At 49.5% G+C, this 12,596-nt stretch overlaps 2 protein-coding genes across 2 annotated transcripts; one reads left to right on the plus strand and one right to left on the minus strand.

The window, feature by feature from the left end:
• Positions 1-1,101: 1,101 nt before the first annotated feature.
• PHYSODRAFT_342489 (hypothetical protein) lies at positions 1,102-4,275 on the plus strand (the record flags this gene model as incomplete). Its single annotated transcript, XM_009540973.1, has 10 exons — positions 1,102-1,158; positions 1,343-1,376; positions 1,482-1,726; positions 1,802-1,927; positions 2,005-2,186; positions 2,269-2,300; positions 2,386-2,506; positions 2,546-2,706; positions 2,827-3,034; positions 3,786-4,275. 10 exons carry the CDS (start codon positions 1,102-1,104, stop codon positions 4,273-4,275), a joined length of 1,656 nt encoding a protein of 551 aa, XP_009539268.1.
• Positions 4,276-5,115: 840 nt separating this feature from the next.
• On the minus strand, positions 5,116-7,794 carry PHYSODRAFT_307892 (hypothetical protein; the record flags this gene model as incomplete). The annotated part of the gene is made up of 6 exons (XM_009540974.1): positions 5,116-5,731; positions 6,441-6,610; positions 6,676-6,760; positions 6,837-6,954; positions 7,241-7,469; positions 7,519-7,794. 6 exons carry the CDS (start codon positions 7,792-7,794, stop codon positions 5,116-5,118), a joined length of 1,494 nt encoding a protein of 497 aa, XP_009539269.1.
• Positions 7,795-12,596: the final 4,802 nt, after the last annotated feature.

Here is a 12,596-nt window from a genome sequence, read left to right on the forward strand (position 1 = left end):
CTAAGTAGTCGTTAACTACTGGCTAAGTGACAACAATGATAGAAGGCAGATAAACCGCTTGAACTCGACGATGTTTCCTGGCTGGGGCAGTTGGTAGTTACAAACCAATTGGCGGTGTCAAGGTCACTATGTCGACGTAGTGGTAAATAGACCATTTTGTAAATAGACCGTTGTATGTCGACGTAGTGGTAAATAGATCATTGTTTGTAGATATACCATGAGAAAGATAGATACATCTACCTCAGACATGTCATACATGCAGCTTGCAAGCGCGAGGGCATCGCTAATTTAGCTCATAGCGGTGCAGCCACGTCCCACGGCAAGTTTTCCGGGATCAGGACTCCTGATTCAGAAGATATATAGTTGCCGGTTAAAGCTCTGTACTTGCGCGCATCGGAATTGGAGTTGCTCGTGAGCACTGCGCGGTTGCAGGGCGTCAGACGCCCACTCGCGGCAAGGGCGAGCTGGATCCCTGTTCAAGCACGCCCAGACGTTTAAGCCTATGATTTGAGATTCTTGACTAAAAAAACAGTTTGTGCCACCTCGCTGATACATCGTAGTTGTACTACCAGGGTTTGAGCGTGCCCGAGAACAAAGCGTTGATCGTGCTTGAGCTGAATGCAGTAGGCAACGCAATGCCTACTAGGCACTCCACGTTTGGTGAGAGAGATACGGTGTTGGGCATCTTCAGTAAGCTCGGTTGAAGTGAGATAAGTTATTTATACCCACTGAATGTAAAATAAAGTTGTTTGATATGTGAGTACACTTTTTTGTGAATATGAACCGATACATCGCAACGTTTGGTAAATGTGAGTACACTTTTTTGTGAATATGAACCGACGTTTGGTAAATAACAAGCCCGGTCAGCGTAAACATTAGCAGTTATCGGCATAAAATTTGAAATAAAAATAGGAGACCAGGTTTGGTACCCGGTTTTGGAAAGTTACAAGTTTTTTGCCGGGCCAAGCACAGGGTTCTCCATGATACACTTACGGAACTGCGATCAAGAGCACAAATCTGATCCCAAGATAGTCTGGCTCAGAAATAGTCCTCTATGGCTACACTTTTAGTCTCATTACCCAATTCCCTCTTCCGACGACGATGGCGACGTCCGAGCAGTTCTTGACGATGAAGTACGAGAAGTGGAACAACTTCCAGGTGCGTGTCAGTTTCTCCATCAGCTTCTCCACCGCCTGGCGGTGCCAGTCGTGCCGTTGTGGTCGTCTGGAGCGCTGTAGATCGCTAGTAAAAGTCGAAATTCCCCCTCGACTATCAAATTCTGACCTTTATTCCTCGGTTTTGACGTTCCTACTGCCCCCTGCCGTTGCTACTGCTCTTACAGGATGACTCGGACTCTGAAGGTGAAGATGTGCCCCGTGGCCTACCCAATTCGAGGTGGAAGGCGATGGTTCGTCCAATGTAGCCATGTATCAATGCATTTCAACAGGGCTGACTGTATCGGTTGCTGCTGCTGTTTGTAGCCGACATTGTGGTGAGCACGGAGATGCTGCTGACGGCCAAGCAGGTGGAGCGCTACCGCAAGTTGGAGAAGAAGCAGTTGGAGGTGTGGCAGGTGGTGGTGCGCCAGCTCCGAGTGTGGTCGGCGTCCAGCGCCGGCGCCGAGGAGGGACAAGACGCCGTGCCCTGCCGCCCGTACTGCATTCTGGTGAACAACCTGTACCCGCTGGGGCAGGTGGTCTCCAAGAAGATCTGCGACCCGCCGGAGGTATATCCGTCGCCGCAGACCGTGCTGGACCTGACGCTGCAGGCCATGCTGGACCCGCCCACCAGCACGCCCTAGCACCGCCCTGACAAGGTCGTGTTCCCGGACAAGAACTTTGTGGGGGCAACTGCGGAAGAGCTACTCGGCATTGGGGATCGAGTGCTCGTACCTCTCCGATTCGGACGGCATCGATGCTCATTTTCAGTACGTTTTTGGTCTGGATTGCAAGTCGGTGGGGGCTGTACTGATGCTGACGCTGTGTTTTGTTACTTATTTCTTAGGAGCTCTCGCAGCACTTGATTTGGAAGGACCTTGTGTCCGTGGTGGAAGTGAGCGAGCGTCCTGGACTGGTTTCGGGCGCTGGAGTCACGACTGAGGCACTGTCCGCCTTCTACTCGGCCTGCGATAAATACGCCAAACTGAAGCCGTGGAACTGCCTCTCGCCGAACGCCAGGCCATTCAGGTGGACGCTGTGGGGAGGGCGAGCTGCGGCTGGATGCGCGTCGCCAGGTTGGCCGAGGCACTGTCTTCTCGTTCGCCATCAGCGCGCACACGGGCAGTGAACTGAACGGCGAAGGTGGCGACAATATCCGCTGCTTGACGCCGTTTTTTTTTTTTACACGCGCGCTGATCTCGAGCGCCGCGTGCTGCCTCCTGGCGAGAAGCTTGCACTCATGGAGAGAACCCGGAGCTGCGTCGTTGTGCCAAGTGCGGCAAACGCGCTGCCCCCGGCAACGAGCTCAAGCGCTGCACACGATGCAAGTGCACCTTCTACTGCGACGCGTAATGCTAGCGAGGCCACTGGAAGGACCACAAGGTCAGCTGCACACCTCCTGGAGACGCTGCTAACGGCGCTGGCGAGCACAAGATCATGTGGGGTGCGAAGGAGATGTCGATCCTCTACGACCCGCAGACGTCCGTGCCCTTCGACGACTTGGACGTTATCGCGAAACACTCTTTGTCCATTGCAAAGCTCTCTACCCGTCGGCAGTGGTGTTTTGCAAGGTGATCGAAGCGTGCCCGATGTGACCGATCTGGCTTGGCTGGCTCGAGCTCTGAACGCGCAGAACAAGATTGTCAGTAACCAGCCCCTGGTCATGCAGAACACAATGGGCGACTGCTGGGTCTGGACGGCGAGCAGCGCAAGGTGGAGCTGAGGTGCAAGACTTTCGGCTTCGACGACGAGCTCGTGATCCGCAACAGCACCGCGCTCACCATGCAGGACGTAGAGCGGTTGTGGAAGGTGATTAAGAAGCAGCAAGAAGGGGGCGAGACGATTGCAGAGGGCGAAGCCAAGAAACGACCAAGGGGGTCGAGTTGCTTTTCGAGTGGTTTTTGTCGTTTTCCGAGTATTCGTTTTTTTACGCACCAAACGGTGGGAAATAGCGTGGTGCGAAGTTCGCATCGGCGGATGCACCAAGTAAATCTGAGTCGCCTGTGCATGCACAGTGGCGTTGTAGATGAAGACGTTGATTGGTTCACCAAGGTCTGCCTTGAAGACGACTGGACTCGATGGTATGCTACAAGCGTATTCCAGGTGTCGTGCCCTCCCAAAACCCGCTAGAAGCCCATAACCGAGTGATTAAGACCTGTGGAGTGACCGCAAAGAGGGCCAAGACGGGTGTGGCCTTGAACGATTCTATCCCCGGGATTCTCGATCTCGTGAGCGGCGACGCAGCATCGGGCACTATTGCGAAGGACCGATACCAAGCGAGATAATCCACAGAGCGCAGCAACATATCGCGGATGGGAGTTTCTACGAGAAACGTGAAGCCGTGGGCCACAAATGACGCATCACTTCGTATCTTTTCAATGCATCCAACTAATACATGGAGTCGAAAGACGGACCCGCCACCGAAGTCAACAATGATCGCGTGAAAATGTAACATCGCTGCAAAACAAGGGAAGCTTCCTGACGAGCACACAGTGCGTGACATCAATCTCCACTATTTCTCGCTGCACGAAGTGGAGGTACTTGATGTATCAGCGGTCAACGACTTCACGTTTACACTCGAACCAGTTATCGTCGGAAGCAAATCGAGCAAATCCGGGCGCTGTTCAGGTGTGACTGCAAGAAGTTCTGGGCCAACGGATGGATCTGCTCGCATGTCGTAGCGGCGATGGCACGAAAGAAGCAGTTCGTCTTGAGTGTGGTCATGGCAACTTTGCCGACAACTATGCTGAGCGGAGGACAGCGCAAGATTCCAGGCGCATTGTACGCTGATGATCCGAACAACCGTACGCTCACAGTGCCCTCACTGATCAGGCGTATGATGAAGCAGCCTCATTTTTATTACCCCCACGGATGGAAGATTGCAAAAGAGATGACCATGGAGATCAACGGGGAAGAGGAGGAACTGTTTGCAGTGGGGAAAATCCGATCTTACTCGCAAAACGGAGGCATCTACAAATGGCTGGTCGTCTTCGAACATGGCGTCAACGAGTTTTTCGAATTCGAAGAACTCGCACAGCTCATCGTGTCTTCTAGGCAATCTTTCCGGCCTCCAGGCTTTGTTCAGAAGTTTGTCAAGCGTGGCCCAATTTGCCAGTAGCATCACCGCATCATCTTCCTTCGTGTGCGGCCGAGAGAACAACACGGTCACCAAAAGTGATGCCGTGGAGGAGATCCTTCTAGACCGAAGCGCTGTTGCACTGGTAGTAAAAGGCGCCGGTTTGGGCATGCCAAGTATGTGGGGTAGCGAACCGGCACATGTCATGGTTTATGCGGCGTATCTGCATCTGGCTGCTGATTGCAGCGCACTCGAAGGTGTTGAGAGGAGTCTATCGCTGTGCCGGGCATGGATCCGCGAAGATCAAGACAAGAGCTTGATGCTGAAGCTTAACCCCAGTGAAATTTATCCTACGAAAAAGGATCAAATCCGTTGTTGATGTGGCATACATAGGACGTTTTATCCTAGCGAGGATAAAAAGTGACTTGGCGTTTGTAAAGGGAGGCATCTCCAATCTTATCTGTGGTGTCGCTTTTGACAAAACGAATAAGATTCTAGAGGTATTCAGAGCGATACTCAACTCAAGTCTGAAGCCCATTTTTATCCTAGCGGATAGGATAAATCTGGATTTTTGATAAGGTTTTAGAGACACTTTTCAGGCGGCATTGTCGAACTGATGGACAATGAGAGACACCAAGTGGACACTTGCATCTTACAGAGGAAAGAGTAGGTTTTGTGTGTCTACGTTTAGATACTCGTATTTGCCAGCAGTCATTTCAGTAACGAGAGCTAAACTTTTGATCCTTTCTTTTATCCTACGGCCAGGCTCACTGAGGTTAAGAAGATGGGAAATCAAATGAGTTGGAGGCAATAAAATTGATTTTTGTTGTCGTTTTTGAAGTTCTAGTTCACTGTGTAGCTACATCTAGCTCCTTGCCTCACTTACGAATGATGTGCAATATGAATTGAGAGCACGTATTCACTGTCTGGAGTTGCACTCAGACACTTATGTGTCAGTTCTCCTCGGTGATGACCTCTGTAGTGGCGACCGGGGGGAACGGCACTGCAAGCAACATCCAGCCCCGATTGCCTAGAAGACACGATGAGCTGTGCGAGTTCTTCGAATTCGAAAAACTCGTTGACGCCATGTTCGAAGACGACCAGCCATTTGTAGATGCCTCCGTTTTGCGAGTAAGATCGGATTTTCCCCACTGCAAACAGTTCCTCCTCTTCCCCGTTGATCTCCATGGTCATCTCTTTTGCAATCTTCCATCCGTGGGGGTAATAAAAATGAGGCTGCTTCATCATACGCCTGATCAGTGAGGGCACTGTGAGCGTACGGTTGTTCGGATCATCAGCGTACAATGCGCCTGGAATCTTGCGCTGTCCTCCGCTCAGCATAGTTGTCGGCAAAGTTGCCATGACCACACTCAAGACGAACTGCTTCTTTCGTGCCATCGCCGCTACGACATGCGAGCAGATCCATCCGTTGGCCCAGAACTTCTTGCAGTCACACCTGAACAGCGCCCGGATTTGCTCGATTTGCTTCCGACGATAACTGGTTCGAGTGTAAACGTGAAGTCGTTGACCGCTGATACATCAAGTACCTCCACTTCGTGCAGCGAGAAATAGTGGAGATTGATGTCACGCACTGTGTGCTCGTCAGGAAGCTTCCCTTGTTTTGCAGCGATGTTACATTTTCACGCGATCATTGTTGACTTCGGTGGCGGGTCCGTCTTTCGACTCCATGTATTAGTTGGATGCGTTGAAAAGATACGAAGTGATGCGTCATTTGTGGCCCACGGCTTCACGTTTCTCGTAGAAACTCCCATCCGCGATATGTTGCTGCGCTCTGTGGATTATCTCGCTTGGTATCGGTCCTTCGCAATAGTGCCCGATGCTGCGTCGCCGCTCACGAGATCGAGAATCCCGGGGATAGAATCGTTCAAGGCCACACCCGTCTTGGCCCTCTTTGCGGTCACTCCACAGGTCTTAATCACTCGGTTATGGGCTTCTAGCGGGTTTTGGGAGGGCACGACACCTGGAATACGCTTGTAGCATACCATCGAGTCCAGTCGTCTTCAAGGCAGACCTTGGTGAACCAATCAACGTCTTCATCTACAACGCCACTGTGCATGCACAGGCGACTCAGATTTACTTGGTGCATCCGCCGATGCGAACTTCGCACCACGCTATTTCCCACCGTTTGGTGCGTAAAAAATCGAATACTCGGAAAACGACAAAAACCACTCGAAAAGCAACTCGACCCCCTTGGTCGTTTCTTGGCTTCGCCCTCTGCAATCGTCTCGCCCCCTTCTTGCTGCTTCTTAATCACCTTCCACAACCGCTCTACGTCCTGCATGGTGAGCGCGGTGCTGTTGCGGATCACGAGCTCGTCGTCGAAGCCGAAAGTCTTGCACCTCAGCTCCACCTTGCGCTGCTCGCCGTCCAGACCCAGCAGTCGCCCATTGTGTTCTGCATGACCAGGGGCTGGTTACTGACAATCTTGTTCTGCGCGTTCAGAGCTCGAGCCAGCCAAGCCAGATCGGTCACATCGGGCACGCTTCGATCACCTTGCAAAACACCACTGCCGACGGGTAGAGAGCTTTGCAATGGGCAAAGAGTGTTTCGCGATAACGTCCAAGTCGTCGAAGGGCACGGACGTCTGCGGGTCGTAGAGGATCGACATCTCCTTCGCACCCCACATGATCTTGTGCTCGCCAGCGCCGTTAGCAGCGTCTCCAGGAGGTGTGCAGCTGACCTTGTGGTCCTTCCAGTGGCCTCGCTAGCATTACGCGTCGCAGTAGAAGGTGCACTTGCATCGTGTGCAGCGCTTGAGCTCGTTGCCGGGGGCAGCGCGTTTGCCGCACTTGGCACAACGACGCAGCTCCGGGTTCTCTCCATGAGTGCAAGCTTCTCGCCAGGAGGCAGCACGCGGCGCTCGAGATCAGCGCGCGTGTAAAAAAAAAAACGGCGTCAAGCAGCGGATATTGTCGCCACCTTCGCCGTTCAGTTCACTGCCCGTGTGCGCGCTGATGGCGAACGAGAAGACAGTGCCTCGGCCAACCTGGCGACGCGCATCCAGCCGCAGCTCGCCCTCCCCACAGCGTCCACCTGAATGGCCTGGCGTTCGGCGAGAGGCAGTTCCACGGCTTCAGTTTGGCGTATTTATCGCAGGCCGAGTAGAAGGCGGACAGTGCCTCAGTCGTGACTCCAGCGCCCGAAACCAGTCCAGGACGCTCGCTCACTTCCACCACGGACACAAGGTCCTTCCAAATCAAGTGCTGCGAGAGCTCCTAAGAAATAAGTAACAAAACACAGCGTCAGCATCAGTACAGCCCCCACCGACTTGCAATCCAGACCAAAAACGTACTGAAAATGAGCATCGATGCCGTCCGAATCGGAGAGGTACGAGCACTCGATCCCCAATGCCGAGTAGCTCTTCCGCAGTTGCCCCCACAAAGTTCTTGTCCGGGAACACGACCTTGTCAGGGCGGGCGCTAACTGGTATTTTGACAATCCTCTAACCGGTATCCTGGAAAGTTGACTTTTGACACGCTTCAAGTTCTGGTGAAGAGACCTTAGTAAGTCTTTTTGAAAATGGCTGTTGATACGGCCCATGTTTTCTAAACGGGATAGGGCGCTAAGAACCCTCTGAAGACCAACCCAGCGTTGAGCAGGGAATACCATGGCCAGCCACAGCACTGGGGTGAAGTTTGCAGGCTCTTCGTGCATCTCAAATGCCACTGGTGTCCATTTTGCTCAGACGCTCCCGATAGATTTGAGTCAATTTCACCCTATCTTTTCCGTTTAAAAATACCTAAGTCGCCAAAACAATTTTTACAAATATTAGTTAATAGTTAAGGCAGATGAAAGCTTACTGACTTTTGGTGTGTATGTTTTTTTCTGTCATATACGTAATTAGTTGATTTAACAAATCAGCTGATATTGATAGGCGTTTTATACTATAGATAGGCATTTTAGATGTTTCTTAAAATACTGCTCAAAATTTCTACTCTCCGTTTTATCATACCCCATTCCGTGAAAGTGAGCTGATTAGTGTGTTGTCCTCAAACATAGCCCATTCCAGAAATTCTGTTTCAAAACAAATATTTTATCGAAGAAGTTTTGGTAGTGATTGTGTATCGTGCTGCACGATATATACTTAAGCGAAACGTCTGGGGGCGTATTAGCAAAACATCTCCTAATATGAGGGGTGTTGGCCACAGTAATGAAGTATTACAATATCTTACATGTCTTACAATATTAGGGGACCTGGGCCATGAGGCCCGGAGATTCGCAGTTCTCTTTGAGAAATACTTCAAGTAACTAGGAACAACGACAAGAAGAAAAATGCATTGTGGTCGTAGAAGAAGGAGGAGAGCGCTCCCTCGACGGTTTTTTGCTAAATGATGGCACTATCGTATCTGGTAAATCTCGACAAATGGTATTCAACAGCCCGCTCATCATGGATGGAGGCAAGGCAGGCGTAGCGGCGGTCACTGAGCTTGGGCCGCAACCACATTTATCTACGCGCCATATTGCTGTGAATCCGAAAAAATGTTCTAGGGGCACCCTTAATCTGGAGTCCGAACTTTACCTCATCCAGTACGAGGAATCAGTAGAGTTAGGAGTCGTTAGTGGTGTAGTTTGGCATCAACAACGTAGTCAAGTGCTATACGGCTAGCACTTACAGCGAGTTGTACGACGTAGAACACGATCACAAATTTAAGCCACTGTTACCGTGAGATATTAAGAGGAACTCCCATGTACTTGAACCTGCCCCAACAATGTCGGGCCATCAAAAGAAGCCGTTTGCCAGTACTGGTAAAACACGAAGTCGTGCGGCAGCAAAAGAATGACGCTATGGGGTCTGCACACCGGCGAAGCGTGATCGGACAATTACGTCATTGCCATTAATTCTTAGATAGTGTCATCCTTTGGCGAATGTGAACAACATTTGTCTACACTGTAGATTTATCAGATAGTGCCATTATCCGGTAAGAACCCTGCAAACCCTAAAGTTAATACTTCTAGGCATGAATGTTTCTCACAAAGAAAAAAAACCGAAGCAAGTGCACACACTCGGCGTCTGCGAAGCACCAGAGTTGATCTAGGCTCGAGCCAGCCTACGCCTGTGACTCGGCAGTAGCGTCAAATACCAGGTCGATTAGCTGCCTTTATTGACCTGATCAACTCCAGAACCATTGACCGCATAAACCTGAAGATTATAACATACAGCAGGCGGTCTTTGTCATACCTGAAAATACAACTCGGTCAGCGCTAAATACATTCTTCTGTCAGGAAACGGCAATAATGCCTCCTACGGATCGGTGATTTCATCCGCGTGCTTCGCTCGCTTTGTGCTGACGGTCTGATCTACTTAAAAGTTGTCCCCCATAAAAGAATATACTTGAACTTGAACTGTTTTATTCCTCTAAAACGTTTACACTGGTGAGGAGCCGCAAAACGGAAGTTTAGGCACACGGGGGAAGATGCAATTTGCTGAAGAACCATGCCATAAATGTTGCATGGTGTTCGATCTCGTTTGATCGTGCAAATGACATCGAAAGGGCTCAAGTATGGACTTGATCGTGGTCTAAAAAAGAGAGTTCCGAATGCAACCGGTGCTCGATATGATGCTAGCGTATCCTGGCGTGCTGGGTGAGGAGAGTCTTCCATTTCGTTTGGCTGCCGGTATTTCCTACTAGTAGTGTACTCCACAAACATGTTAGCGACAGAATGCTCTAACCCAAAGCTGCTTTCAAATGCGTTTGTATGTTTGAGCTCGATGACTACTGTAGAGTTCATTTATATTTGATTAAAAAAGCTCCCCGAGTGAATTGGTGCTGGCATATTCCACGTACCACGCAGGAAACCCGTCGAAGTGATGAGACAATCAGGTCATTCTGCATTTGCAGCCAAATAGTGTCCCTTACATCACTTGCTACTGTGAAGAGGTTTCTCTTCACGATGGTAACATTCCTCCATCTGAGCCATTCTCCACAAAAACCGCATTTCAGGCACACCAGCAATGTTGCAGGATATCAATACTGACAACATGCTCACCTCACGCAACTTAAAAACGCTGGCCGTTATATTGCAGGATGTCAATGCTGCAAACTTTTCTGGGGCGGCCTAACACAGTTCTTCGAACTGCGAAGAACTGCGAATAAAATTCACTCAATGAAAATCTATGCGCAGCTGTAACGAGGTAAAAAAAATGCAGGAGTTATAAACACAACAAGAACACAGCATCTAGGGATAGTGAGCTTTTTTTAAACTGTGGGTCCAGACGATCCCTCGCTAGTAATCCCTAGGTAAAGAATACCCGCTCATCAGGAATATAAATGTGGCTCCCAACGATTTCTGAATGCCCGTCCTATACAAAGCCAAGTAATTATTCCCCCTCCCCCTCAATCGTAATAAGGAATAGAAAATCATAGAATATGAATGTTCTATGGCAAAAGTCCACTTTGTACAGGACGTCTGGAGTAGTCGACCAGGACACCTGCTCCTGTCGTCTGTGTTTCCTTGCCGAATTCCAGTTAACGATTGCATTGGCTTTCGGAACTTTATTATACACCTTTTAGTGTCGTTCGTTCAAATACAAAGGAGCTGGGAGCTTGTCAACATTAGTGAAATGGGGCACAACAGTATCATGCCAAATTAGTTTGCTCTCAGTATCATTACCTGCATCGTGTCTAACATCTATTACGGCATTAAACTCAAATAGACTTTATCCTGCTCGATGTTACCGAACGACGGTAGCGACGAAGGGATACATCGTTATCTGCATTAATTCCCTGCCCCCTCATCGATTTAAGCGCTATGCAACCAAAAGACTGCACCAATTTGTACCATGTATGTGGTACAATAATGTGTACCACCCCAATGGTACACCCTACGACAAGAATACCCTCACCTAGGAATAAAAAGTGGCGACGCCATGACTACCGAGGGGATTGTCTGTGGATAATGCAAACACAATGTAAGTAATTTTTAAAAGCTGTAACGTATAATATCGAAAAGAGTTCCCCTAGCTGATAGAGCGCCCTTCAAATAGAGCGCTGTAAAACAGCGCGCTCTATAAAAATAATGTGCTATAAAATTGAGTGCGCTCAGTACTAACAAGTGGAGTGAAACACGAAATTCCAAACTGCACAAATAACCATACAAAGAGTAAAACAAAGTGTTGATGTCCTTTAACATTTCGTGTATATTTTTGACTTCGCAGTTGCAAATGTTGCGAAGTCGGCAAACTGCACGCATTGGTGTGGTCCAAAATTTAATACGATACCATTATTTATGATAAATCCAACCGAAAAAATGAGGGGGCATATACTAGCTGATTCAAAGTAATAAAACCATGTGTTTGTTGAGTTTACTTGTGGCCTGAACGAAGCCAAGGTATATAGTCATAGTAAGGATGTCGCTGCAGAACCTTCGTGTTTGTACTTTTAAGGAAAACTTACAAAAAATGAGTCCTTTAGTGACCAATCAGTGCGCTTCTGGTACTCCAGTGCTGCAACACAGCCTAGAATGTGCGGGTATAGGGTATGAGTGCAGGGAAATGTACTCGGGGGACTGCTCAACCTTTGGTACTTAGAAATAGAGTGCGGATGAAATAAAGTGCGCAATTTTCATTTTGCGCCGTCCTTTATTCCATATTATACGTTAGCTCAGTTCGTTTCTGGCCAAAAGCCTTTACCACGAGGTGGGGTACTATTTGTTGGGGCGAAGCTCCCCTCTATAATTAAATCGCTACTTTCTTTCGATGAATTTATGGATAGGGCTATGGAAAGGTTTAATGGTTACCTTTCCCAGGAGCAAAATTGCTGCATTTTACCTCTGTATAAGATCATTTCAGGCTCGATGTCCGACTGTTCCAAGCGACTATTCATAGAGGTACAGGGATTCAGCCTCCAGCAAAGGGTGCGAAAGCCATTAAACTGAGGCCCGTCTTTTAAGAGACCTCTTCCAAATAGAGGATGTATGGGCTGTGGGCCTTCTAAAGTGGATTTGGCTTAAAACTGCGTTATTTTAGTATAAGGTGTACTCTGCTTTGCAGAACTATTTACCCTGTTTTAGCGTCGTGTTGCACGGAAATCAGGGTAAGTGCGCTCGTGGGAGGTCTAATTAGAATAGCTCCAAGCTGTTAGCTATTGCATGCCGCAGGTGGCGGGTGGCACCGCTCACCCTGCCGTCACCTCACGCATTCGGCACGCCTCCCCCAGGACCACCGTCGGATGCGGCCAGGTCGGTTGGCACACTGGGAGCAGGACACACGCGCACAGAGCAAGAGGTAGTGGCGACGGCGTGGATTTGGACGATGGCCTGACACAATCTTAGGACCAGCACGCTCACGAACGCTCTGCGTAGACCCCCTCCCTCCCAGCCATGCGCGGCAGCCGCAGCGCCTC

This window comes from Phytophthora sojae (assembly GCF_000149755.1).
Source record: "Phytophthora sojae unplaced genomic scaffold PHYSOscaffold_17, whole genome shotgun sequence".
NCBI lineage: Eukaryota > Oomycota > Peronosporomycetes > Peronosporales > Peronosporaceae > Phytophthora > Phytophthora sojae.